At 41.2% G+C, this 27,965-nt stretch overlaps 1 protein-coding gene, 1 non-coding gene and 1 pseudogene across 7 annotated transcripts in view; all 3 read left to right on the top strand.

The window, feature by feature from the left end:
* Positions 1-27,310, top strand: part of Elavl4 (ELAV like RNA binding protein 4) — a 143,834-nt gene extending 116,524 nt beyond the window's left edge. For 4 of the 6 annotated variants that reach the window (XM_069987267.1, XM_069987268.1, XM_069987269.1 and 1 more), the window contains 5 exons: positions 837-940; positions 18,218-18,371; positions 19,958-20,183; positions 21,763-21,801; positions 24,874-27,310. In XM_069987267.1, the coding sequence (XP_069843368.1) occupies positions 837-940; positions 18,218-18,371; positions 19,958-20,183; positions 21,763-21,801; positions 24,874-25,243 (893 nt within the window). In that variant the 3' untranslated portion in view covers positions 25,244-27,310. The remainder of the gene's footprint in view (positions 1-836; positions 941-18,217; positions 18,372-19,957; positions 20,184-21,762; positions 21,802-24,873) is intronic. The other 2 variants (XM_069987265.1, XM_069987270.1) reach the window with 1 other exon arrangement.
* On the top strand, positions 10,587-10,698 carry LOC138803554 (small nucleolar RNA SNORA51; annotated as a pseudogene).
* On the top strand, positions 16,106-16,240 carry LOC138803548 (small nucleolar RNA SNORA2/SNORA34 family). The gene has a single exon (XR_011364961.1). It is a non-coding gene; the product is annotated as a small nucleolar RNA SNORA2/SNORA34 family (small nucleolar RNA).
* Positions 27,311-27,965: the final 655 nt, after the last annotated feature.

Raw genomic sequence — 27,965 nt, 5'->3', positions numbered from 1 at the left:
CTTTAAATTCTGGCCATGCCTACCATCCTTCACTGTAAACATCTTCATCAGTTTTTGCTCAGATCTTGCTACATCCCTCTGCGTATTGGTGTGGCTGGCATGACCAAGGCAATAGATACAGCTTCTGCGTCCTGGGCTTGTCCCAGTTTTATAGGACTGAGCTGAGCATCACTGCCTTTAGTTAAGCCCCTACTATGTTCTTGACAATGCATTTAATATAGGCATTTTATTTACAATATCTCACTCTCAAACCTATCTGAGGTAAGTGCTGTTAACTCGGGAGAAGAGGTTTGGGGAAAGAGGAAATTAAAAGACTTCTCTTGGGGCTGGGGAATGTAGCTAAGTATTTGAAACACTCTCCTGGCATGCCCTGGCATGTAGAAGGACCAGGGTTTGAGTCCCACTTCTGCAAAGCAGTAATAAATTACTTCATTCCAAAGTCACAGTGATAATAGAGAAAGTCTCATGACTCCCAGTTCAAGTCTCTTCATACAAACTCCATTTGGTCTCTTTCCAAGTATCCTGTCCTGTCTTTTCCTGATTTTGTGGACCCTTTTATGTATCCAGAGTGAGTGTGCAAGGACATCTACTTAAGCTTATGTTTAGGCAGCTCCTGTGAGTTTAAATGCCATCCGTGAGAGATGGAGGAATTTTTTAACCTCAACCTGGGGGTAAACTGTGCTATGAAGGAAGGATTAAACCAACTGCTACGGGAAGTATTGCCTCTATGAAGATACTGAGTACTTTCTCTCTCTTTCTCTTGCTCTCTCTCCCTTCCTGTCTCTCTCTTTCTCTCTCTCTCTTTCTCTCTCTCTCTTTTTTTCATGTTTCCACAGGACAGAGTTTAGGGTATGGATTTGTTAACTATATTGATCCAAAGGATGCAGAGAAAGCCATCAACACTTTAAATGGACTCAGACTCCAGACCAAAACCATAAAGGTAAGAGGCAATATGCTGGCTTCTGATTCAGGAGGACCTGGTTAACTTTCATTCCATGGATCTAATAAAACCAGGCTATATGGGAGCCTGAAGGTGGAGCTTTTTTGTTTATTAAAGATTATTCACTGTTTATTCTATACATAGGGGGGCACAAGCTATCACCGAAGAGCAAAGTGAGAAAGGCTAGAGGGAAGGGACCAGTAGCCAACATAGAAGGTAGACATAGTATCTGAGAATCAAGTCCCCACAAAGAGGGCCTGTCATCTTGATCCTGCAAAAGTGGCCAGAAGTAAGCCAAGGGAAGAGGAAAGTGACTCCATGTACAAATAGTGTGACCTAAGTTTGGATGACTGGTGATGAGACAGTGAGATGAACAGGGCCAATCCAAGAGACCTGAAGTACCAGGCTGAGCAGCTTTGGCTTTTCCTAATGGTAGTTAGGAGCTTCCTAGAAGAGAACTAGAAAGATAAAACCAATTATAAATAAACACACTAATGTAATAGGAACAGGGACAATAAACTTTATAAGAGTCTAGTGAAGGAACAACAGAAATAATATTCTAACAATTTGAAAAATAGCTAGGCAGGCAGAGATCCCAGGAATAATGATTAAAAGTCAAAAGCAGCCACCCCAGGCCTGTGGTTTCTGTGGCTGGATTGTCACCCTCTGTTCAGACCACATAGGTGGTCCCTTCAGGAGAAGGTACTACTTGCTTCAGGCCCCCTTAGGCAAATACGGTGGTCTCTTGGATGGAGCTGCCCTTAGCCTGGCTTCCCTTCCTTTTCTTCCCCCACCTCCAGGCAGAATCCTGTTTAGGGGCAACTGCCAGCAGATTAATGAGTCCCATCCTTCATAGCCTATTAAACCACAGGGAAGTGTCTCCTGGGCGCTCTTATCCTCACGACAGCAGGTCTGACGCAAAGTAGGACAAAAGAGAAACCTCTCCCAGAATGGAAATCTATAGATGGCACCAATGCTCAGCATCTGAGAATATAAAAACCAGAACTTTTTAGTCCAACAAAGCTACTTTTCCAACATCCAGGCTGACAGAAAAGACTGCCGGGCATAAGATAATCTTAGCTAGAAGGTAATGAAAACAACAACAACAACAAAACAAAACCTTTTTCTCTCCTTTTTTTTTGAATATATGATGTGATTATCTTCCTTTCTTTTTTAAGCAGCTTTACTTCAGTTGAGTTTAGCTTATTTCTAAAGATGATTGGCTTTCCTGAGCTTCTACTGTAGAAGCTCAGGTGATATACAAAGACCCCGAAAATGGGCTGATTCAGGCTGCCTCAGTCTAAGCTGTGAATCAGCTCCTGTGAATTCTCTAAGGGGGAAATAATCAAGAGCTGTTTAATTATGGGGTAGTCCTCTGAGAGGCAGGAAGATTAATTTCTTTCTAAGGACAAATGTACCTATTTTCATGCTTTAAGTAAAGAAAGTACATTTGGGTCACCTGACTCTTTGATGAGGCCACTCCAGGTTGAGAGCTGCAGTTGTGCATTTGATTGATTTCCTATGTGAGCCAGTTCAGCATTAGAATGTCAGATGTTTATTCTTCTCTTGATGGACACTTTAACCTTGAACTAAGAAAGGGTACTTTTCTTCTACTATAGTATTCTTGAAACCCAAACTCTTCTTCAAGGTCTTGAGATAAATCAGCCATCAATTCTGCCTACTTTAAAAAAAAAAATTCCCTAAGGCCCCCTCCCCAAGGGTTTCCCTGAAGACTGACTGGACCTGATTTTTCCTGGTCTCAGAATGTTCCCCGTTTGCCCATCATACTGTCAGATGCTTTATCTAAGTGGATCTTAGAGACAGGAGCATTGATTATTTTCAGTCTCTGAAGAGCCAGTCTGCCTCCTTCTCTTATCTATATCCCTTTCTCCACTCTCCCACCCACCCTGGGCCAGGGCTCCCCCCCCTCCCCCCCCCCACACCCCTGCCTTGAGATGCTGCCAACACATTTGCACCCAGCAGAAATGGCTGTAGTATTCAAAATGCATGATGCCACGGCTGAATCAATAATTTCCATTCTCTACTACGAATGAAAATTTAATGTGCAAACCTGGGGATTTCAGCCCTTTCATTAAAGCAGTTTATTTGCCATACTAAAAATTAAGTTTGAGTGATAGGTTCCTTTATTAACTTTTCTTCCCTTTCCTAAAGGGACACAGTGTTTAAGGTAAAAATCATATTAAAAGGAAGAGGGAGGGAAGCAAACCTCTTTCGTGTGCTGTTAATAGTCTCATCATTTATTAATTTCTTAAAATTGCTTTTTTGCCTTTCAGGCCACTGTTTACTTCTCCTGCTTCTGTTTGCTTTGATAGGTGACATGAGATTTATCTCTCTGCTCTGACTCCCATAGAGGAATAGCTAACTTGCCAATCTGAGGCAGGGGGAAACAAATATCTTCTTTGAAAGCATGCCATTACAGAGATCTCCCTGGAACCATCTAGTACATATTTGCAAACGTTGGTCAGTTTGACCCTCCTTTTCACATTGTTGTGGCATTTCTGCAATGCTCCCTACAAAATACACCATGTATGAAGTACACAATAAATGCAGGCAAATCAGGAGCAAATGCTTGAACTGTTGAAGGGTGGTGACTAATGGCCCATTCAGGGTTGGCTCTGGAAAGTCCTGAAGATGAGCTGGTAACTAGAGTGAGTAGTGGGTAAAGACTGCAACTTCTTTACCTTAGCTGCTATTGATGAGGGAGGATAGTAAGGAGGAGGATGAAGATTGTTTCAATTCAGACTCTTGCTGTACCTTCTAGCTGTTTAACTAGATGATATGGCTCATGCTTATAATCCCAGCTACTAGAGAAGCTAAAAATGAAGGCCATTTCTAGGCCAGCCTAGCCCCGCTCCCTGCCAAAAAAAAAAGCCTTAAATCATCTCAAAAGAAAAAGCTGAGTATGAAGGTGCACACCTGTCATCCCAAATATTCAGGAGGGAGTATAGTCTAGGTCAGCTAGATATCAAGACTTTATCTTAAAAATAATCAGAGCAAAGAAAGCTAGCTAGAGGCATGGCTCAAGTAGCAGAATGTCTGCCTAAAAGTATGAAGCCCTGAGTTCAAACCCTAGTTCTGAAAAGGAGAGGGGGCAGGGACTGTAATCTCTAAAAAAAAAAAAAAAAAAAAAAAAATCCCTTTAGTTTGTTTTTGTGTGTGTCAGTGCTAGTGCTTGAACTTAAGGCCTAACATCACTCTTTTTTTTTTTTTTTTTTTTTTTTTTGGCCAGTCCTGGGGCATGAACTTGGCCTGGGCACTATCCCTGAGTTTCTTTTGCTCAAGGATAGAACTCTACCACTTGAGCCATGGTGCTACTTCTGGCTTTTTCTGTTTATGTGGTACTGAGGAATCAAACCTAGCGCTTCATGAATGCTAAGCAAGCACTCTACCATTGAGCCACATTCCCAACCGAAGGCCTCACACTCTTGACAGGCTTTTTTCACTCAGGGCTGGCATTCTACCCTTGAGCCACACCTCTACTTTTGGCTGTTTATTTAAGTTTCTCAAGGATTTGTCTGCCCAGCTGGCTCAGTTCACAGATCTCAGCATCCTAAGTAGCTGGGATTATGGATGTGAACCAGTAGTATCCAGGAATTTCGATTTTTTTTTCATGTCAAATCTCCCAATTTTTAAAAAAATTAAGTAGGGCTGGGAAGGTGGCTCAGTGGTAGAGCACTTGCCTTGCATGCATGAGGCCCTGGGTTCGATTCCTCAGCACCACATAAGCAGAAAAAAAAGCCGGAAGTGGCACTGTGGCTCAAGTGGTAGAGCGCTAGCCTTGAGCTGAAGAGCTGAGGGATGGCGCCCAGGCCCAGAGTTCAGGCCCCACGACCGGACCCCAAAAAAATAAAAAATTAAGTATTACAAAGAAAACGAAACAGAACTTAATGAGTTGAGCTCTGAGTAGCCAACTTGCAATCTCTGAACTCAAATTTAAATATGTAAACATTGTTTTGCCAATTAGTAAATGGCTTGTTACCCAACCCCTAGAAGGAGGTGTCCAAAAAAGATGCCTTCTTATCAACAAAAATCCATTTCCTCTTTATTAGGGAGGATATAAAGTGAGTATATGTGAAGCCTGAGGACATGAAAAGGGCAGAGCCAGACTTGTGGCAAAGAAAGTTCCCTGGAGCTAAGTACTTTACAGATACCAGCTATATTCCCTTTTCAGGGTGTGTTTGTTTTTTTTTTTTTGCATGAATTGTCTTTTTTTAAAGCTCTGTTTCTTAAAGGAGACTTATAAGAAGGTGTTCTTAGTTCCTTATGCTAATGAGGAAACTAAGTCCCCAAGTAGTTAAGAGACGTATGCCTAGGATCACATAATTAGTAAAATAACTCTGTCAACACTTTTAAGTGTTAGAACGTCACACTGCCAGTTAGCTCCACAAAACCCACATTCTGAGGATTAGCCAGGGTAAGGGCCAGGGGAGTAGATGGGAAGAGAGACGTTTACATCCACAAGGGTTATACTCCCTGGCATGAGAAGGACATATTAAAAAAACAAAAAGAAAATATATACCATGGCTTCTCTGGGTTCTTCAGTAAACAGACTTATACTTCAAAGTTTCTTCTATTAACTTGGAGACATATCTGACCTCAAATAGTTACTTCCTCTTCCTCCTCCTCCTCCTCCTCCTCCTCCTCCTCCTCCTCCTCCTCCTCCTCCTCCTCCTCCTCCTCCTCCTCCTCCTCCTCCTCCTCCTCCTTTGTGCCAGTTCTGCAGCTTGAACTCAGGGTCTGAGCTCTGTCCCTGAGCTTGTTTTGTTCAAGGCTACTGCTCTACCACTTGAGCCACAGCTCTATGTCTGGCTTTTTCTGTTAATCAGAGATAAAAGACTCATGGACTTTTCCTGCCCAGGCTGCCTTTGAACCTCCTGAGTAGCTAGGATTATAGGAATGAATCACTGGTGCCCAGCTAAATAATTTCTTCTTTGACCCTTGCTTTCTAGTCTCTGTGCTAAGTCCTAGGATTTAGGTGAACCAGAGATGGTAGTGTTCTGGAAACGCTCCCATCCATGTGTGTCAGGATGCCATAGATTATGGGTCATGAGCCTAGAGCAGACTGGAGTCTCATTTGGGAAACTGGGTCACTTCTCAATGTTTGAACCCTAAGCCATGCAAACATGATTTGCCCCATTAAGGACTTGGGGGACCTGTTTGTAAGCTCCTACTTTTCTCCAGTTGTATCCAACAAGAATCACTTTCAATTTGGGGATGCACTGGGTTAAAAGGCTATGTTTCTGGAAAATGGTTCTCTGGAGTTCCTTGATTCCCCAGTGCTGACCCTCGTCTAGGCTCTACAAGAACGATTTCAAAGTTTACAGTGACATTAGCCTCCTGCTTAGAAGCACTCAACTAAATCCAGTTTTCTTTGGTTCCACTCTTTGTCACATTAATTAAGGAAAAGGAAAAAAAAACACCTTGGGCTGGGCCTGGTGACATACCTGTAACCCTAGCACTTAGAGGCTAGGCTATGTAGTAGAAAACTACAGTGAAGAGAACAAAAGAAAAAAAATGTGATGATCTTATAGTACTTTCAAAAAAGGAGTATATGCTTACCAAAGTTTTGGCTGGATTGAGATCAAGTTACCTTGAGAATCTTCCATGAAAAAGGTCCAAAAGGAATTTGAGGCCTTGGTTATATCTGAGTGATGGACACCTACTTGGGTTTCAACCTAGGTGTGAGGAGCAGGCCTGTGGAAGTGCTCTCAGCTTGCTTTGTCTTTGGAAGCTCTCTCCGTGAGAAGGTGGAAGGGAACACATACTTGTAAAGGAATAAGTGATGTACTGTGATTGGGAGAGGAGCATCGTGGGGCTGCCAAGGTTCCCATTGGATGGGAGAGAGGGAGCTGTGTGGAATGTGAGTGGGAGAGAGATCTGGTTAGGGTGAAGTTCCAAGAAGGTTCATCTGGCTGTGGCATGCCATGTGGAGTGTTTGGCAGTGAGAGCGGCAGATTGCAGACTGCTGTGGTCGGTTTTGTCAGCCTCAGATGTTGGTTTTCATCAACTCTATTAAGAGCTTTCCACTCCATTTTAAAAGCACTGCATGCTTATTTCTAAATGATTTGGAATGCACAAATTCCTATCATAAAGGCCTATCAGCCATTCCCAGCCCAATTCTGTTAGCATGCATCTAGTTGTGAGACATGTTTTCTTTCCTTTTCCCATTGCATCGCATTTACAAATAATTTTGTGACTTTCTTCTAATACTTGGATGAACCTATCATTCAAATGATAAGAATATGGTGATGTAAAACAGCTTTTGTGCAAATTGGGACGTGACTGATTTCAGGACTATGATTTAGATAAAGTGGGGGAAAGGGGACTGCCTCTGAGTGAGTCCCAAGAGTTGGGACTCTGGCCATGGGGTAGGAGAGTTAAAACAATGCCTTATTGTGAGGCCGTAGCCCAGCTCTCTAGGGAATGAGAGTACTGAAGGGAAAGGTGAATGCGTGAAGTCTTTTCAGAAGGAAAACCCTCCTCCCTTCTTGGGAAAGGAGACTGATGCTACTGCTTAACCATTTCTCCATTTTCACTTTCTTCTTCTAATAGCACTAATAGTGTCTCCCTTGGGGGGATCTCTCCACACTTGAACTTCGCAGGTTCCAACTTGCCCCTCCTGTTTCTTTCTCTTGTCAGGGGGTCATCAGCCCAGCTTCCTCCCTCCCCTGCTTCTCCACCATCCACCTGCCTTGACGAAAGGCCTCCATTCCGCTGAGGCATCTTTTCTCTGCACTCGGCATAAGCAATTATATTTCTCCTATCACAGCTCTTAATGTTTCCAGAAGAGTTAGCAGATCACTTTTTGCTGACAGATATCACCCCCACCCAGAAATAATGGCCTGCCTCCCTCAGTCTCATTAATAATAAAAAGGTCTTTTCTCCTCTCCCCACCCCCATTTGAGCTATAATCAGAAACTAGTTCAGGAGGCCTTCCCTCGCAAGGTCAGCAGTGGCAGCGTAGCCACTGAATCCCCAAGGAGCGGGGGTGGACATTGACAAGGCACTCAAACACTCAATACATGTCCACCCCAGTTGTGCCAGCTGCCCTCTCTTTATTTATGGCACACTGTGCTTCTCAGTGCCCTGTTAACTTCCTTTTACATATGTACTGGGATAGGCCATGGAGAGGTAATATACAGTTCCCTGGTGAAGCTGATATGACCCCAGTCCCTTAAAGGTCATTCTCAGTGTTCTGTGGTCTACATTACCAAACTGGACAGGTACAGGTTAAGAGAACACGGGATTTGGGTAAGTACATGGAATGGGATCCAGGAGAGTTAGTTATCTACAAGCATAAAAGAAGCCAATAATGTGTGAACACCTCAAAAAATCACCCTTAGTTACATGAGGGTTACAATCACTGATCATTGGCAGCAGTGACCCTATCTTGTCCAGAGTGCTTAGCCTGGTATCTTGTGTTCCATCTCTCAGCTTTTTTTTATTAATTTTTTAATTGTGAAAATACCATACCAAGGGGTTACAATTACATGAGCAAGGTAATAAGTACATTTCTTATCAAGCATTGTTGCCTCTTCCTTTGTTTTTCTCTTAGCATCCCTGCCCTCCCATCTCCACGACTACACTCCCCCCCCACCAAAGTTGTAAAGTTCATTTTTCAACATAGCATCTTGTACATTTCATTGTTGCAATGGGTCCACCTGTATCCCTATTTAAACAATTTGTTTTCTTCCCCTCCCCAAATTATACCAACATCAAATATTGTGAAAACAGAGGTTATACTGTGGGGGAGGGACATGCAAAGCAACAAAAAAAAATCACCTTATAAATATGTTAGAAACAATAGCAAGAAAGAAAAACCACCTGAGTCCTTATCTTGGGGTTCATTTTGCCTAACATCAACTTATCTGACCTTTTCTGCTTGTCTCAGACATATGCTAGTTATTGCAGATAAGGGAAACCATGGGACCTATGTTTCTTTGGGCCTGGCTTACTTCACTTAATATAATTTTTTGTGATTAAAAGACCTGGTTGAGGCAAAGTGACAAAGATGGCCAGTGATTATTGCTTTTACATTCTCTTGGAAAGAAAATTCTGCAGAGATCCTAAAGCATTAACTTGATCCTATATTTCAGGAATCTAAAAGGAAAACTTTTGTGGCTGTCAGAGTCCAATACTTGCCTTGAATGGCAATGACTCTCCTCATCATCAGAACCACTCAAATGGGAATGATGTAGATGGAAAGCCTGTCTTGGAATGATTTCTAAGTGATACTAAATGTATTTTCTAGCTCTAAGAGGCTACGGCTGTGGTCTTCTTAGGTCTGGAGTTGTTAATGTCAGTGTAGTAGACATGTAGTTATCCGTATTAACTTAAGTTACTTAAAATTAGATGAAAGTTCAGTTCCTAGGCATGTTTTGAGTCATCAATAGCCACTCGTGTAGCTAATGAAGCCCTAAGGATTCAGGAATCTATTCTCTGTGGTGATCAGGTAGTCTCAGGGAAATATAGCTGATCCATCTAACACCAGCTATAACCATAGAGCATTTACACTTCTCTTCTCTTCCACCCCTTAATCCATTCAAAGGAGCCCTGAGTTAAGATGGAGAGCCAAGTCCCAGCTCTGTCAAACACTACTACTACCTTGAGCAACTTCACTTCTCTGGATATAGTTCCTCATCAGTAGAACGCTTCTTTCTAGCCCTCACAGTCTACTAAAACATTATGGCATGATCATTCCAACTGGGTACCTTTCCAGGAAAAGGAACAGTTTGTGCCAAGAACATGGCTTTTATTTCCCTGTCCATGTTACTGTGGCTTAGTGGAAAGAGCCCCCAGCTTTGAGGCAGATCCAAGGTGAACTCTTAGTTCTATTTGTGACCTTAGGATATGTACTTGATCTCCCTAGCCTGAATCTGCCATCTAGAAAATGGAACAAAAACTTCTTCCTAGGCAGGCAATCATGGTGTATTGGGAATGTTCAAGAAGTACTCCCCAGGATGAACACAAATAACAATTCCCTTAAGGTGAAAATCACGAAGAGAGAGGACTTTCGTGTTTCAGAGACATGCACACAAGGGTAAACAACAAAGTAGATCCTCCTAACACCCGGACACATGTATAAAGAACTCTGCATGCTGTGATGTACTATGGAGCTTGCAGGTGGCTAGAGTACTCTTACAAGCCTTTGACAAAGAAATTGAATTTAGGAGACTGAGTCTAGGGCTTTGTATTTGAGACTAGCTCTTCCTGTAACCTGAACATGAAACCTTTAACATACCTTCTCATTTGGGGTTCATTAGTCAGACAATGAGAACCTCATACTAAGTAAGATCCTTTGATAATTTGTTCTTTAATATAACTTTACCATTATTATTAGGGTTTTATATAGAGAGGTTATCATTTCATAAGCCAAGTAATGAATATATTTTTTGGACAATGTCACCCCTTCCCTTTGCTTTTCTCTAGTTTTACTGACATCTCTGTTCACAAGTTACATAGGTCATTTTCCAATTAATATATACTGAATATCATAATTGCATTTGTTCACCCTTCTTCCCTCCCTTTCAGTGTCCACATGCCCTCTCTAAAGGAAAGAAAACCCAAAGCAAAAACAAGATCATTTATTTTTTTAAAAAAGCTTTTTTTTCTTCTTAAAAAAATAGCACCTGGACTCCTGTTCTTACACTGAGTGCATAGAAAAAGGGAAGAGGAAACCTACCCCATACACACCTCAGCACAGCCCTGTGCCTGGTATTGAGAATGGGGAGGCATGGGAAGAGAACAAAAAGTTCCTGCCAGGCTTACGAGGTGCCAGATACTCCTATGATACTCAGATATTCTCTAATTCCATGGTTCCTTCTAGCTCCTTCTCCACATCAGAGTGAGCTCTTAGGAAGGAAACTAAAATCTACTGAATAAATGCATATTTTATTTTAATTCAGAGAGCATTTCAAAGCTCCTGGTCTAGTAAGGATTTTAAACCAGATGCCGGAGTGGGTGTGCAGAAACCACCACTGTGCAGCCTAATAGGGCAGGGGAGGTATTTGGGTAGATGGCTGTGAGGAGGAGACAGGTTGTGAGAATTGCTTCCATTATGACACCTATCTTCTGCAGAGCCCAAGGAGAGAGCAGTCATTTATGCTTGAGTCTCATGGAGGAGGTGACTGGTCCTAGAAAGGTTGGCAGAGACTCATTTTGTCATAATGATGAACCAAGAGCACGTCCAGAGGCCTGGAAGTAGAAGTTTTGAGTACACATTAAGGAAAGTGTGACTGATGTTTGGATTTTAGTCTAGGGGCAGGCTGAGTTAGCAAGAGGTAAGAGGTTGATCCGATCCGAGTAACAAAGGGCTCTGAATGCTCAGGTAAGGGGGTTGAATTTCCATGTCAAGATGTTAACAAACAATTGGAGAATTCCAAACAGGAACATGTGGCACAATTGAAAATATTACCCTCGGGTTTTCCCCCTTATATTCCTTTAGAATCACAGGTATCAGACAGCAGGTGGGTAGGTGTATAAAGAGCAGGGCTACAAAAGCAGGCACCTGTCCTGCCTGTGGGTAGGGCTGCAGCCGCAGGCACAGAGGTAAACCAATCTTCACCATCAAAGCTGTTATTTCCAGGAGCCAGCTGGCTTCTTTCTGCTCCCTCTGTTCCCAGAGGTGGGATTGCAGGTTCTTGGGAGGGCTTGCTCTTAGAAACCCTGGCAGCATCAGAGTCTGATTTCCACGGCTGCCACTCTCCTAGTCTCTTTAGCATGACTGGTCCTTGGGGAACTGCGTGCTCTGGGGAGTTTGTATTCACTCAGAGAATAGGGTGTTAGAACAGACTGGGGAAATTCTGAGCTTCAGAAATGATGGGTTTGTGTGTGTCTCCTCTGCTAGACAAATAGTCCTACGTGTGAGCATTGTTGTATTCATCACTGCATCCATCTCCCACTGCTTGATTACATAGGAGTCATGTCAACACCACTTTTTATTGAGCACTTACCTTGTGCCAGGCATCATGTTTAGGAATTGTAAACAACATGTAAGCAACCCTTTTGGAGAGCTACTGAACTGTATTATTCAAATGACACAGCTCTGAAAAGGTGACTGACCTGAGCTAAGGTCACCTGCCTAGAAAGTAGCCAGTATCTATGTCCCCATCTCTCCAAGCCCTCAAATCTTGCTTTTAACCTCCATATCCTTTCTACTCTAAAATACGATCTCAATTTCAGTTAAAACAGCATAAACAGGAACTGCTTTAAAGTGGCCTGTTTCAAATTCCAGTTACCTGATACTCTAACTAGCACCTGTCAAAGAGATGCACAAGATAAAGGGTGATGAGGACAGATGCTCCTGAGATGTAAAAGGAAGAGCTTGCCAACACTCTGACAGCCAGTGATGCTGTAGGATGCCTCACGCGGTAGTGAGTTTCCTGTCCCTGTAGACAGGCTAGCAGTCTTGGATGCTACTCTGAACCTTGGAGGCCACTTCCAGCACCAATCATCTGTGTCATATCTGTTGCCTTTAGCTCCAGTTACCATGAATGGTGGTGGAAGCCACTGACAGCTTCATGAATGTAGTGCTTAGATCATTGAAGAGGTCATGCTATTATTGTCATCCAAAAGGATTTAACAAAATACAACACTGTTTTACCACATCCAAGCTCTAAACCAATCAAGAAGTAAGACCAAAAACAAGTGTGGAATTCTATATTTATCTTTGTTAATTATTTGAAGCTCTAGATGAATTGCACGGGTCACTGTTACACTTTGACAGACTGGCACAGCCTATGACAGGTGCTCTTGACCCCAAATCAGAGTGGAGATGTCCCTCACAGAACTTAGAGCCGGGAAGTGTGTGCTTCTGACTGGCATATGGCCCCCAGCATAGAGGAGCAGGCAGTATCTGAACCTCACCTGTCTATTTCCTGTATTGAGATTTTCACATTGGTTACTCCACCTCTCCCAGAGAAGAGTGGATAAAGAACCAGAGGGGGAAAGCCTACATTGTTACTCCAGAGACTCCCTCCTTGTGGGAAAGAGTTCTCTACTCTTCCATCCCTCTACCCTTTCACCCCGCCACGCCACCACCACCCCACCTTTGTCAACAGTATTGTACGTCTCATTTGTTTGCTTATCTTCCTCAGGAGACTGTGGGGTCCTTGAGACAGAGACATTCCCAGTATCTGAACTCTCATCTAATGCCAGTGGTTTCCTGGAGAAATACCTTTCCAGGACTGAAAATCAAGCTTTTTCTTCTCAATTTATCCTGCTCATTGCCCCAAGATCATGCCTTTATCATGTTTTCCATTCCCTCTTCTGCCTCCCAATTATGGTCATCAGACACTGGATGAAAAGTATCGCTGGGTAATTCTATATCCAACTATACTGTTCCTAACCACCATGTCTAGACCAAGCCTTGGCTGTTAATGGGTAAAGGAACCTACATTGTGTGGGAAGAGACAGGCCCCAGCCCAGCTCCTTCTCCCTCACCTATAATGAATCCTAACACCACCTTATCAGAATTGCTGAGAGGAGGGTTTAGAAATCACTTTTTTGTTTTGGTTTGGTTTTTGTGTCAGTACTGGGACTTGAACTCAGAGCTTTGTACTTTCACTTGGCTTTTTCACTCAAAGCTGGTTTTCTGCCACTTGTTGTACATTAACATAGTAAAGTGTGTGTGTGTGTGTGTGTGTGTGTGTGTGTGTGTGTGTGTATATATATATATATATATATATATATATATATATATATATATATATATATATATATATATATATATAGTCCAGATCTCACCAGAGTAGCAAAGGACTGCTCCTTTACAGACACTCACTGATAGCATTTGCTTGTTGGGTAAAATTGGAGGGTATGTCTCATTGAGGTCTTGATCCTCAGGCTGGCCCCCAAAAGCCTGTATGAATCATCACATAATATTTACTAAAGAGTTTACTAGATTATAGATAGGCACAGACACATCAAGTATATTTTCTCAATTCTTTGTCTCCTTTAAAAACCATCAGTGGAGAACTGCTCTCCCTCTTATCAGAAAGGAAAATGAGATTTGTCAAAATCAAATTAGTTACTCAAGGTCACATGGCTTTTGAGTACTGGATCCCACTCACCCTTTGAGTCTTATAAGGTTGTTGCTACAGTGTCACTCTTACAGATCATGGGAAGGACTGGAAGATGACAGAGCAGGAGAGTTGGAAAGTTTGTCAGGGCTGGAAATCTTCTTTCAAAATCATCTGTAAAACACATAGAGTCCCTGCCTTTGGGCCACCTTTACCCAGACAGGGATGATTTCTTTGCTTCTAGCTCTTCCTGAGCTCCAGAGAAATATCTGTACTGGCCTAGAAATGCCAATCTCATCATTAGAAATTGTAGGTGAATGAATCAAGCAGGATCCTGATGGTCGAAGGCCAGGGGAATTCTCCAAGGCACTGGGTATAAAGATAGCCTTAGGCTCTAGGCCACTGGCTCAGGAGAGTTAACATGCCAGCAATGCTAGACCCTCTGCTAAGGATTAAAGTCATCCATGTTTTAGGAAAAGAAAAAAAGAAAGGTTCAGTCCACTAAAGGGCCTGATACCTGTCCTTCCATTGGAATTTAACAAGGTATGCAGAAACTTGAAAGCATTTAATGAGAAGTTGGATATTAAGTGTGGAATAATCCTTTCCCTATCATTTTTTTGCCCTTTCCTACCCTTACAGGTTTCTTATACATGGGGACTAAAAGAAGACTGACTTAAGGCTCCAAATAGAAGAGAAAAACTAAGCAGGACTTAGGCTTGAGATAAAATGATCAAGGTGCTGTTTATCTTGGGGATTTGTTGCTTCCCTGTGGCTAGAGTCTATCGCTCAGAATCTGCTGCATTCATTTTCTCTGGCTGATATTCTGCCTCTGTCAGAATCACTGTGGGGAAATGGTATGGGTTTTGTCCGGCATCAGCTCCTTTTCTCTGTCCAGTGCTGTCTGATAGCTGGGGTGTAGAGAGGGTCTAGCTGCCCAGAAATTGTGAGAATTGAGGTCACTATTATGTGTGGCGCATTTATTGGATAGTCATAAATGCCAGTTCCAAGTGTTTTCATAAGTCCTTAATCTCTGTCACCTCATTTGTTCTCTCAACATAACCAAACTATTTCCAGGCCACTATTCCCGAGTGCCATTATCACCTGTTGTACCACCTTTCTGGCTCTTTTAACCCCTCATTTATCCATCCTCTTGAGTCATGTTCATCATAGCCCTGGTACTGCACACATCATGTGACTTTGTGGTATGTATGCTTACCTATCCATTCTTCCACTCAACCCATATTTGTTGTGTATCTACTGTGACCTCTCTGTTGTTTTCCTTGGACTTAGAGGTCCTTTAGAAGAAAAAAAGCCACCCCAGCACACAGTACTGTGGCTGATTCCTAGATCCTCCATAAATATCTGCTGAGAAAGGTGATGTTTAGTCCTAGAACAACTTTTTTTCAGTCTTTATAACTCCAGACACTGGAGAATACAAAATATTTCCCTTATGTCTTAGCTTAGTGGGAAGACACAGCTATGATTCTAGGTGTGTGCCTCTCAGTAATCTACCTTAATGGAGAAACAAAGTTATACAGTTAATTCTAAAGAGTCATTAATGTCAACATCATTCATCATGAGCTGAGTGTTCATTTTTCTCAGTAGGCGTTGAACACACTGCAGGTCTCAGACTTGGTGCTGGGAGTTAGAATTACAAAGATGAATAACACACATACACATAACCTCAGCCTCAAGAAGATCATCAAACTAGTTAGAGAGGTGGTGAGTTGAGGTCAGAATGGGTTAAGCACCATGGTTCATTGAGCTTATTATTGCTAGGGAGATATTTAGGAGGAGGAAATTCAACTAGATAATTCTGTCAAGAGAGGGTGACATTTGAGCTGAGTTCTTTTATAGAAGGAAGATTTGGATCTGAAGAAGTATATGGAAGAAAAATCCTCTGTGCAAAGACATATAGGTCAGAATTTGTATTTGGAGGGAGGAAAAAATGTCATTCAAATACTAATTGACAGCATACAGATAAATGATCCTTGTTACTGTGGCTCTGTCACTGTATTTCCATCTCATGACCACTCCTTCCTCCTGCCTGATAAATAGTTCTGCTAGGTTATAACCTGAAATACTTTTGTCATTTAGAGAAACTAGGTAGAAGAGTCTTCCATGCTTGGTCCTGAATCAAGGCCAGCAGTTTGCTGAAGCTGTTGGCTTCAAGCAGAAGCCTAAAGAATGTCTTTCTTGGTCTGTTGTCCATTTCAGAACTTTGGAAATGTAATGGTCAGTTCATTAGAAAGAAACATTTGTTAAAAAAAATCTTCCATGCAGTAAAGTCCTTCCCAGACAGTCCTATGGGGTTCTTGATCCTTCAGGCCTCTGACCCCAAATGCACACACAGAGATCTTCTATGAAAAGGCTCCTCTGTGCCATGTGTTTGGGAGAAGAGGAGCCTGAACTCCCAGACTGCCCATGGGTTTCTAGAAAATGTAGACACTGTAGGCAGCTGCCTTGATCCATCAGCAGGAGGAGGCCAGGGAGGCAGATTAGTCATTCACATCATTTTCTGTTGAGTCAACATCTATTTTTAGGTGTGGAACTCATAAAGGGACCTGGCGTTCTGTTACAGAAAGGAAGAATGTGCCATGAGTGAGGAGCCTGCTCATCCTTCATCCTTTTTGCTAACTATACCCATTCTCTTTCTTTCTCTCTCTTTCTCTCTCTGAAGGTCACAGAAACAAGAGCCATGTTGTTGCTGAAGGTTTAGTTCTTAAAATCAAAGATCCCATTTCATTGGCACATGCTTTTATGCATGCATTCTTTCTCTTTCTGTCTCATTCTCTGTCTCCCCCCTCCCCATCCTTCCTTCTCTACCTCCTTGCTGCCATCTCCCACTTTCCCTCTCCCTTCCTCCTCTCACAGTCTTACCAGGTCTTGTAAACCAGTTATGTAGATTAAATAAAACCCACCACTGCAAATGGTAAGGAATATAGGTCCCTTCCTGTCCAACATTGTCAGATGCACTCTGAAATGACTGTTTTCATCATCTATTCTGAGCCATAACTACCCCAGAAATAGCTTTAGCAGGAAAGGGCTTTTGTTAGACTAGCTGTAAATTATATTTCAAATGTCTGATGTTGTTTTCTTTTAAAAAAATAAATAAATAAATAAGTAAACGAAAGTCTAAAATTAATGACTGCTGGGGTTTGCTTTGCTTATGTGTACTGCTGAAGATTTGGCTTCTTGCAGATGGAATTTCAGATCTGTTTACACTTCTGTGTTAGCTTTTTGGGGAGAAAAAAAAGCAGTTGAGAGATCTGAGAGGACAAATTTGCAAAGTCGAACTTCTTATAGCCACCGGTGAGGCGCTCGCTCTTTCTCTCTCTCTGTCTCTCTCTGTCTCTCTCTGTCTCTCTCTGTCTCTCTGTCTCTCTGTCTGTCTCTGTCTCTGTCTCTGTCTCTGTCTCTGTCTCTGTCTCTGTCTCTGTCTCTGTCTCTCTCTCTCTCTCTCTCTCTCTCTCTCTCTCTCTCTCTCTCTCTCTCTCTCTCTCTCTCTCTCTCTCTCCCCTTCCTCTCCCTCCTGTCCTACCATGCTGCCATTTTGTTTGTGGTGGTTTCCCCCACCCTGCCTCAAAGTTAGAGGCAACTGGTCCTTGCTGATGTGACAACAAGGTCAGATATCCAGTTTCACAGGCAGATGTGCATTCAGTCCCACATCACCAGCACTTTATCATTTAGTGAGCACAGACCTTATGAGAACAGATTGAAACAACACAAAGGATAGGACATAAAAAAAAAATCTCACAAAGAATCCGACCACTTTTATGTTTTTAAGAAAGGAATGGGAGTCAGAAGGGTGGCAAGGAGAGAAATGTGCAGAGCACAATTTCACGGATTTTCTTTTTGGTTTATTCAGAGATTATTATGTGTTGGATACAGTAAATCATCTATACACCCACATCCAGGAGGTAAATCTTCAGAACTTCATGCGTGGGTAGTTCTGCCTTTAACAGCTGCCGTGCAGTAGCTATTTTGTTCTGCACTTAGAGACCCTTGTCTGTGCATTTGTTTTGTTATCATCAACTCTCCTTTTGTTCCTCTATTGCTATTCTCCTGGTTCTTATGCTATCACAAGAGTAGCTCCAAGTTTTAACTGCTGAGTGATTTAAACTGACACCATAAGTTGTGATGGCAGACCAAGGGGCTGTCACCTTGGCTGGTACCTCAGTCTCTACTCTGTATTTGAGTGCCTGTAATGCATTTAGCTCCTCTTCCCTTCTCCTAGGTCTCATATGCTCGTCCAAGCTCAGCCTCAATAAGAGATGCTAACCTCTATGTTAGCGGCCTTCCCAAAACCATGACCCAGAAGGAGCTGGAGCAGCTTTTCTCGCAATATGGCCGTATCATCACCTCTCGAATCCTGGTTGATCAAGTCACAGGTTAAATGTTTCTTTGTAATTTTGTTCCTTGTGTACCACAGGAACAGGCTAATGGTTGTTGATATGGGCAGATCATAGGCAGAAAAACTCAGAACTTGGGAAAAAGACTTCTTATCAGTCCACTGCACCAATGTAAATTGGGCCACCATGAAAAGTCAGAGTTCTCCACATGGGATTGCTCCAACAACAGCTAAACCACTTGTCAGGGTTGGAGGTGGATGGGAAAAAAAAAGATTTTGATATCAACTTGAGAGTGGGCCTTTATAACCTCCAAATTCTCTTTCACCCCCCCAAATCAGGAACATTATTTTTATATATGAAAAAAAACCTGTATATGTCTAGCTCTAGTTCATAGTATTAAAGATTAAGAAGGAAGTTCAAATTCCACACATCAGAAAACAGATCCAATGTAAGAGATCTGACTTTCCATCAGCTAGTCCATAGCAGTGTAGAAATGTGGAGTTGGGCTTTGGTACTAGGAGTCTTTATCTGGAATAAAGAAAGCCAATCACTCCCTCTCAGTCAGAACCATAAGGTTCCGTGGATTGCATTTTTATGACAATATGTTTTTTGCCTACCCATAATTTAATCCCATTGTAGAACTCACTTCCTGGGAGGAGTTTATCATGTACACATTTATTATTTGATTCATTCAGCCAACTCTCACTGAAGTTGGCTCTGTCCCAGACACTGTGGCACTGGGGACTAAGGATGAAGGAGACACAGTTCCTTGCTGTTAGAGGACTCTAAGAGAAGATATTTACTATAGATTGTCCAGTGTCCTGGGAAAGGCCAGAAGGGCATGGTGCCTAGTAATAATAGTTGGGCAGGCTCTATTGCCTTTGCAATGTTTCAACAAGGTTTGGAAGATGAGTCAACTTTACCAGCAAAAAGGAGAGAGAACATTCTAGGTAGAAAAGACAGTATATCTCCAGGCATACAACTGAAGGAAAACACAAGCTGTTTGGGGAACGTCAGGCATTTTAGAGTGGCTGGTATGAGGCCTACTAGGAAAGCAAAGGCCAGATATTGCCAACAATATTGAATGCTGTACCAAGAAGTCTGGACTTTACCAGTACAGAGCAACAAGATAAAGAAGGGTATTTCATGGGGGTTGGTTAATTTGTTTCTTATTCTGTTTGAGACAGGCACAAGTTATAAGCTTCAAAAGGCACAATAGAGGTATAAAAGACATTTTCAAAGAGTACAATGTAGTCAAGGCTTGCTTTTCAAGTAGATCACTTAATTGATAAGTATGGAGCATGCACAAGAGAATTGGAATATTGGTGGTGGGTGATTAGTTACAATAACTGAGGGAGATGAGGGCTGAGCAGGGCTGTGGGAGAATGCTGGGTAGGAAAGCATAGATATCCCTGTGTTCCGGGGGTAGGGAGCACCTGTCCAGAGCCACACTGGCAGAAATGCCAATAGATGCATTTTGGTGGATGAAAGAGATTTAGGGAGCACAGCTCCCGGAAGGGACTGAGTCCCCACAAAATAACCACCGGCCCCCACTCATCTCTCCCCAGAGACAGTTATTAGTTTGTTGTGTTCACTTTTTACAAAGACTCTTTCTCTTTCCCCAGGAGTGTCTAGAGGGGTGGGATTCATCCGCTTTGATAAGAGGATCGAGGCCGAAGAAGCCATCAAAGGGCTGAATGGCCAGAAGCCCAGCGGTGCTACAGAACCGATTACTGTGAAGTTTGCCAACAACCCCAGCCAGAAGTCCAGCCAGGCCCTGCTCTCTCAGCTGTACCAGTCCCCTAACCGGCGCTACCCTGGCCCACTCCACCACCAGGCTCAGAGGTTCAGGTAAGCACGTCCACAGGGGATGGAGTCTGGTATGTGGGTACAGAGTGGGGCAAGGGCCAAGGAAACCATGGCTCTTAAAGATGAAGTCAAGGCTTTCTGCCCCACCTCCCCAGTCAGCTCTGTGTGAAACTCCCCTGGAGCCTCAGCTTCCACTCCTTTAAAATGAGACAGTTGCTATGACTAGTTAAGCTTGTGATTCTTCCATTGAAAACAACATTTCTGAGCTTAACCAGACATGAAGGTTTAGTTTCAACAAGTTAATCACAGATAATTGACCACATTCACAACTTAGATTTAAGATGGATAATGGATTATAATACAGAGTAGACCAGGAGGCAGATCCTGATTTGCCCCAGCCTCTTTTTCCAGGTCATTATTTTAGATTCCTGGACTTTCTCTAATGTTAATGTTACTCTCTTAAGTCAGCAAATTCTGGGAAGCCAAGGAGGAAGATTTCATCTAAGCCTCATCAGTGTTATCTTTGGGTCTAAAAGAATCTCCTGGTGCAATGGGGCATGTACTCTCTGAGACATTTCTGAGAGGCAGGTTTCTCACATGAAAGCAATACAACCTTAACTGGCCTCTACTGTGCAAGAAATAAGCCCAGTCTTGACCTACTCATAGCAAATCGTAAACAATTATTTCATTCCACCCACGTCCTAACTTCCCCTTAATGAAAGGGTTTTTCTCCTTGTCAGACTTCACATGGAGGAATAGTAGATCCTTCTATCTAGAATAGTAACGGTCCATCTGGCCACAGTGAGGGGAAGAAAAAAATCAGCCTCTTCCTCATTTGTCCTCCCATGCCCTGTGATTGAAATGGTTAATGATTTCATGAGGAGTCCAAATCATCTAATCTTTATTTTGTGTGAATGCACATGCAGTATTTATGTAAAAAGCCTCTCCAGCAGGCTTCTGATGGTGGAAACTATGGTTACTACTGCCTCATGTTGTGAATAGCTTGTCCCCAAGCAAGGTGGAGAGTGAGGAAGATTATAACAAAATGACTGTTTGCTGAGAAAGTGCTTTGGGGCTGGAAATAGTAAGCTCATTTGTTTTTTTTAAATCTTAACCCACAGACACTCTTTGCCCCTCCAAAATTTAAAAAAAAATGTATGTAGTAAGATTTAGTTAATGTAACTAGGCTAACAGAAAAAAAAAAGATCCATTTTGTGCATTTTGTGCTCATCTAGAATAGAGACCTTTGTTCACAAGTTTAATTATAGTAAAAGGTGAACAATTTAAGACAATCCCCCTCCCTTTTAATGATTTCACATACAATACAAAATTAAATGCACACAAATGTTCTGAGAGGTGGCAGGGAATGGAATTAATTCAGATCTTGAAAGAAAGGGGGATTCATTAGACACTTGCTTTAAACTCTAGCATTGACCTGAACATGAATTACTTGCAGTTTTCAAGGCAGGAAAAGGGGACGTATCGGTGGATAGACTCCTAAGCAATGGGGAAAGTTGTTGAGCTTTTCTTCTTTAAAAATGGAGCATTCTTATTAATAGTTCCATTGAGTGATCTTGCCATCTGTGAGGCATTAACCCAGAGACCCTCCTTCTCTTTGCAGGCTGGACAATTTGCTTAATATGGCCTATGGCGTAAAGAGGTAATTAAAACTCCACAGATTGCCAGATGTCCATGTTGGCACAGACTGGGGCTAGAATTTTTTTTTAATTCACTAACTTTACTTTTTTTTTAATTCTTCCTTTTTCTTCCACCAGCATGTCAAATCCTTAATTTTAATTTCAGACTTCAGTTGATTTTGTTTCTTTTAGGGCACACAAAATGTTATTTGTGTGTTTCACTTTTTTCTTTTATTTGCAGGTGGGCTTCTCCTATGGTTCAGGTGCCACAGCTACCAAGCCCTGGATAATCTGGTCCTCTGAATAGCTTTCCTGAGGGAAAAAGCTCTGACTCTTTGCTGGCTGATTTTGCAAACTTGCAAGAGCAACTGTTTTACATTAGTAATGCCAAGCTTCAGATAAGAGGACAGATTCCAGCAAATCAAAATTAGAACACTTTTTCTAATCATAGCTGATAATCTTTTGATTTTTTTCAGTAGGAAAAAAATTAGAATTTGGACTACCAGCCCTGGCCAAAGCATAAATTAATGAATGGATGATTTTTCTGACTCTGGCACCTACCTCAGTGTGTATTATTTCAGAGTACATCTTGAGAATCAAGTGTATCTGTGTGCACCTCAACCAAGGGTTTCTTTTGTTACAGGTTTTAACAGTTATTATAAATCTGCCCTCGGTTCTCTATGTATGTGGTTTTTTTCAACTTTGTGGTTTCTTTAAAGCCTTTTCATGGGGCTGAGGGCTCAGAGACAAGGCTTTGGGGACTCTCTGAATACCACCACAAGGGTGAAATCTCAATCTCAGGCAGCTGGGTGTGTTATATCACTGTGTCCATGAGAATCCATATGTGCCTTGGATAAGCTCCCTGCACTGCTAGGGACATAACATCTCATCATCTTGCTCAGTAGAGCTGCACACTTTAACTCCCCTTCCTCCAAGAGAAAGAGGGGAGGAGATATGGCCTTTAAAAATCCACATCACACTCCCCAGTATACACAGATCTTTCATCTCTTGGCCATGCATGGTAAGTACCCAACTCTCGAAACTAGCACCCAGTGAAGGAAGTAACTTGGCTGCAGATTTCATTAGCAAGAGAGCCAGACTCTCAAATCTCCCTCCCAGCACCAGCTGGAGATAACTGTGAATTGTCTCCACATGTCTAATGTACTGCTTGCCTGATTCCAGGCATTTCACATCTTTCCTAAAGCTGTCCCAACTCTTTACTGCTCTCTGAGGTTAGTGAGGAAATACCAGGTGTTTTGGAAAGAATAGTGCTTTCATGTTGTCACCTCCTCCAATACTTAACCCAGACAGCACTAGTTGATAATAGTATTCTCTTTTCTAATGGACTCTGGATGTTGGTCTGGAATCCTTTCTACCTAAGTGCTCTGGGGTAGCCATCAACAAGCACCCTGTTCATTACTAAGCACTAGTGAGTCATTTCTGTAATCCTAGCTGTCCAGGAGGCTAAAATCTGAGGTTCCTGGTTCAAAGCCAGCCCAGGCAGAAAAGTCTATGGGACTCTATTGCCAATTAATCAGCAAAATACTCGACTGGAGGCATTTTTAAATGGTAGAGTGATAGCTATGAGTAAAAAAGCTGAGCTCAAGGCCCACCCCCACCCTACTCCCCAAAATCCATTTGCTGTCTCTGTCATTGGCTTTATAATAAATACTTACCAGTTCTCTATGTATAGGCTGAAAGGAATCAATTCATTCGGTTTGAGGAGAAACAGTTGAGAAGACAGTCTTTAGAAATAATGCAAATAAGCAATTAAACTTGCATTTGTCCTAAGAATCAATACTTTATTGTTTTTGTTTTGTCTTATTATTTGTTTTTGAGCAAAAAGGAAGATGGAATTAGTAAGTAGTAGCAAAAACTGTGCACTGAGCTGTCATTACATTTAGCCTACCTTTAGTAGGTGATTATCTAAATTCTTCTAATTAAAAAAAATTCCAAATCTCCAAGAAAATTGGCTTATTTTTAAAAAACAGTCCTAACTTACACCTTACCTCATATTCTTCCCTCATTTCTGCTCCCATGTCTCCATCCCCTCCCAAAATTAACTCAACCAAATAAAAATTAAGGTACTTCTTTGTAGCTAGAGTCAAATTGTCTGAAACAAAATGTTAACAAATGTTCTGCTCTAAGCAGTGATATTGTAATTCTTCTGATGCAGCCATTATGAGTGGCACCTGGATTTATCAGTCAATCAATAGCATCTGAAGAGTTACTTTGTTTTCCTTTTGAGACTAAACCAAAAGCTCAGAATATTTCTAAGCCTAATACAAAAGTTGTTGTAAGAGGGCCAATAGCATTTCACTGCTTTTCCAGTGTACAGCAGCTCGTGACATATAAATATGCTCTTCAAAATAAACCACTTGAAATCTTGTTCCAGTGATGCTTAGAAATGAATTCTAGATAATATAGCATCAAAAAGTAGTACATCTCTATTATTATTGAACAGGTTTTGTGGAGGAACCCTTTTGAGGAAATGCTCACTGAAACATGAGCCATTCATCTGATTAATAACAAGATGTCTATTCATTCTCCTGTGTCTCCATCCTCAGTTAATAGCAAGAAATCTTTGACAGCTTTAAGTCACGTGACTGCAAAGATGGTACACTTGAGAAATTCTAGAGTCATCCCTTAATCTTTAAAAAAAATGAAAAAAGAAAAATGTCCAAGTATTGACATCAGTGTATTAATTTATTTGCTCAATGGATATTGAGTGTCACAAGGCTTCCTATATGTGCTTTATTGAGTGAAAAAGCAGAACAATAAAATGAGCCCCTTAGCCCCAAAGTTACTCTATTGTTGATTGGAGTGGGGGGTAGAGTCAGGGTAAGACAATGGATGAACCTTAACTGGAATAGCACCATCATAGAGCCTTGCTCTGGGATTCCTAGAGTCTCCGTGGGTTTTAGGAATTGACCTAGCCTTTCTCTTGGTGTGTACATGTCTTAGCCATCTAGCCATTATCATCAGAAGAAATGCCACAGATGTTAGCTTTTGCATCTGAAAACTCTCCTGCAAACACTCACTCAGCCCTTTGCCCCGTGTCTGTGTCTGTGCATCTGTGTGTCATCCGCGGTCAGACTGATGTCTGGACCAGTCCCCCCTTCTGCTTGTCCCCCCAGGTTCTCCCCAATCACCATTGACGGGATGACAAGCCTGGTGGGAATGAACATCCCTGGTCACACAGGAACAGGGTGGTGCATCTTTGTCTACAACCTGTCCCCTGATTCCGACGAGAGTGTCCTCTGGCAGCTTTTTGGCCCCTTTGGAGCAGTGAACAACGTCAAAGTCATCCGTGACTTCAACACCAATAAGTGTAAAGGATTCGGCTTTGTCACCATGACCAACTACGACGAGGCAGCCATGGCCATTGCCAGCCTCAATGGGTATCGCCTGGGAGACAGAGTGCTGCAAGTTTCCTTTAAAACCAACAAAGCCCACAAGTCCTGAATTCCCCATCCTCACTTATTAACATATATATATAAATATATACGAACAAAACACATGCGTGCACACACATACACAAAAGAGAGAGAAACAAACTTTTCAAGGCTTATATTCAACTATGGACTTTATAAGCCAGTGTTGCCTAAGTATTAAAACATTGGATTATCCTGAGGTGTACCAGGAAAGGATTTTATAATGCTTAGAAAAAAAGAAAAAAATCACAAAAAAATACCTTTGATGCATTGAATGTTCTTTCATAGCTGTCGTTGTTGAATATAATATACATAGATAGCGACGTGCAGGGATTTTTACCCAGCCAGCTAACTTTACTACCTTCCTTGAAGGTGGGTCTTTTTAAGATGACCATTCGTTCATTTGAAGAAGAAAAATAAAAAAACAACAAAAAAATAATAAAAAACAATTTTTACAAAGTAATGGGATTCAAAGAAAGAAAAATAAAAGCTTTTTTTCTTTTTTTGTCAAAATATGATCCAATCAGATTGGTTTAAAAAAAAAACCCCACACAAATTAAAGAGGAATAATAAAAATTGCAAAAATGACAAAAAAAATTGCAGATTTTTTTATTTTCCCTTTTTCTTTTATATCATGTGAACTAAAAAGTCTTCTGTTAGGGGATGGGGAAAAGGGGGTTACCTGATGACATTAACAATTTAATAACATTAACATTGTTGCCAAAGAGGTGGTCTCTTTGCTGAAAATGGGTTTCAAGAAAAATCTATTTTTATAAAATATAAAGAATTTTTACAAGAGAATCTGGATTTGAGAAAAAAATATTTTGACTGGCTAATTTAGGGGAAATTGACAACTTTGTCGCGTTCATACTGCACTGGTAACTTTTTAGAGATCAAGATGTGTGTTTTAAACTGGATTCGTAGACTGTTTTTTGAAGGATGGGCTATAAACAGATGATCTTCATATCTTTTCATAGCATGTAATAATAATAATAAAATTATTAATTACTAGGGGAAAGGAATGTTCGTTCTACCCAGGGTACCACAGTTCCCCACCGTCAAAACCCAAAAGCAAGGAGATGAGTTGAAAGACAGTTTTTCTTTAAGTCATCAGTATGGGATGTCAGCAGAACAAAACTTTAAAAGATTTAATTTTCCTTTTGATCTAAAACTTCCTTAGTTTGAGCAGTAGGTGCTACAAAAATTATTTACATATCTTAGTATCATAGTTAAATGTAATGTGGTTAGGAAAGGAAAACCGATGCATTTGCTTTAAATTCATTAAGCAATTTTCAAATTCACTTTGTAGCCCATGCTGATAGAATTGGGCTGTGTTGGTACATTTGAAACACTGTTTATGTTGCTTGAAACACTTATTTATTTAATCGCCAATGTGATGATGCCTATGGCCGTGGCCGAGATCAAATATAGCTAGATTGGCTAGACTACTTATTTGTTTACGTAAACTATGGGAAGAAGCATATTATTGTGTCATTCTGTTGTGTGTGTATGTGTATATATAATATAAATATATATATAAAGTTATTTTTTCCTTTGGGTTAATTTATTCTGAGTTGTAACACTTGGCTAGTTTTGTTTGTATATGTCTTAAAATGTTTTCTTCTGATATTTAAGTGACAGTTAAAGAGGTATCAAGGTAACTTGTGTAGAACTATCGTTTGATATATTGTCATGTTTGTTGTGAATATTTTTTTCTTACTGCACAGTAGAAAAAATAAAAACAACTGGGTCTTTATTTTAATGTAATTCAGATTGAGGAAAACAAAACTGAGCTAAGGGAACAAAATGATTGCGGGAGCACTCTCCTAGCTCCAGTGCACTGATCCTTTTACTATGTTTGTGCTTTGTATGGTTATATATTTAAAACAAAGGAAAAAAACACAAAAAACAAAAAAAAAAACAAACAAAAGAAAAAATACAAGAGTTTTTGCTCTTCCCTGGGTAATAGAAACAGTTACTCGCTATGCATAATCTAGTTGATAGTTAAATTTGCTATTGCTTTTCTTGTCTTGTTATATAAAATCTTTTCAATACAAGTTTAGTCTTAATGGTAATAAAACGTTATGGTTATTTATAACTTGTGCTTACTTTGTGCGTTTTTTCCCATGCTGAACCCACTAAGTGCATGTAGACAGGACCATTGTTTTCACAAGGAAGAGGCAAACTTTGTAGTAGTCAATGTTATCGTGGTAGACAGGTAACGGAAGCTAAGGCTGCATCATAGATAACTCCTTTGACTTTTTTTTCCTGCTTTTTTTTTCTCCTCTTTTCGGTTTTGGAAACAACACCAGATTTCAGTTCTGAGAACACTTGTTCAACATTCAGGGAAACCTTTTCACGTCACCTGTTATGAATGAACGCAATTTGCTGGCAAAGTTCTGATGCATTTGCTAGACATTAATGGGAAAGGCATGCCAAAACCTCTATGATGTGTTCGATCTGGTGGGGGGAGGGGAGGAAAAAAATCTTAGAACCAGGCAGTTGTATACTTCAGTTATAAATGAATGACTTCATGTTAATCTTGCTAGTGTAGGTGATTTCTGAGGGAAAGTATTGTAAATGTTTTTTTTTCCAAAATCTTGTTGTGTTTGAATTATTTGTACTTTATCTGTCCAGACAATAAATGAAAGTGTGTAGAATGAATTTGAGCTTCCCCAATTTTTAAATGTGTTCCTTCCAACTTTTTTTCTGTAGCATCTGCAGATTTCCCTGATATTTTTATCATTAAACCA

This window comes from Dipodomys merriami, unplaced genomic scaffold (assembly GCF_024711535.1).
Source record: "Dipodomys merriami isolate MVZ:Mamm:240054 unplaced genomic scaffold, mDipMer1.0.p SCAF_34, whole genome shotgun sequence".
NCBI lineage: Eukaryota > Metazoa > Chordata > Mammalia > Rodentia > Heteromyidae > Dipodomys > Dipodomys merriami.
The sequence above is the reverse complement of the archived record's forward strand: the minus strand, read 5'-3'. Positions and strand labels throughout refer to the sequence as shown.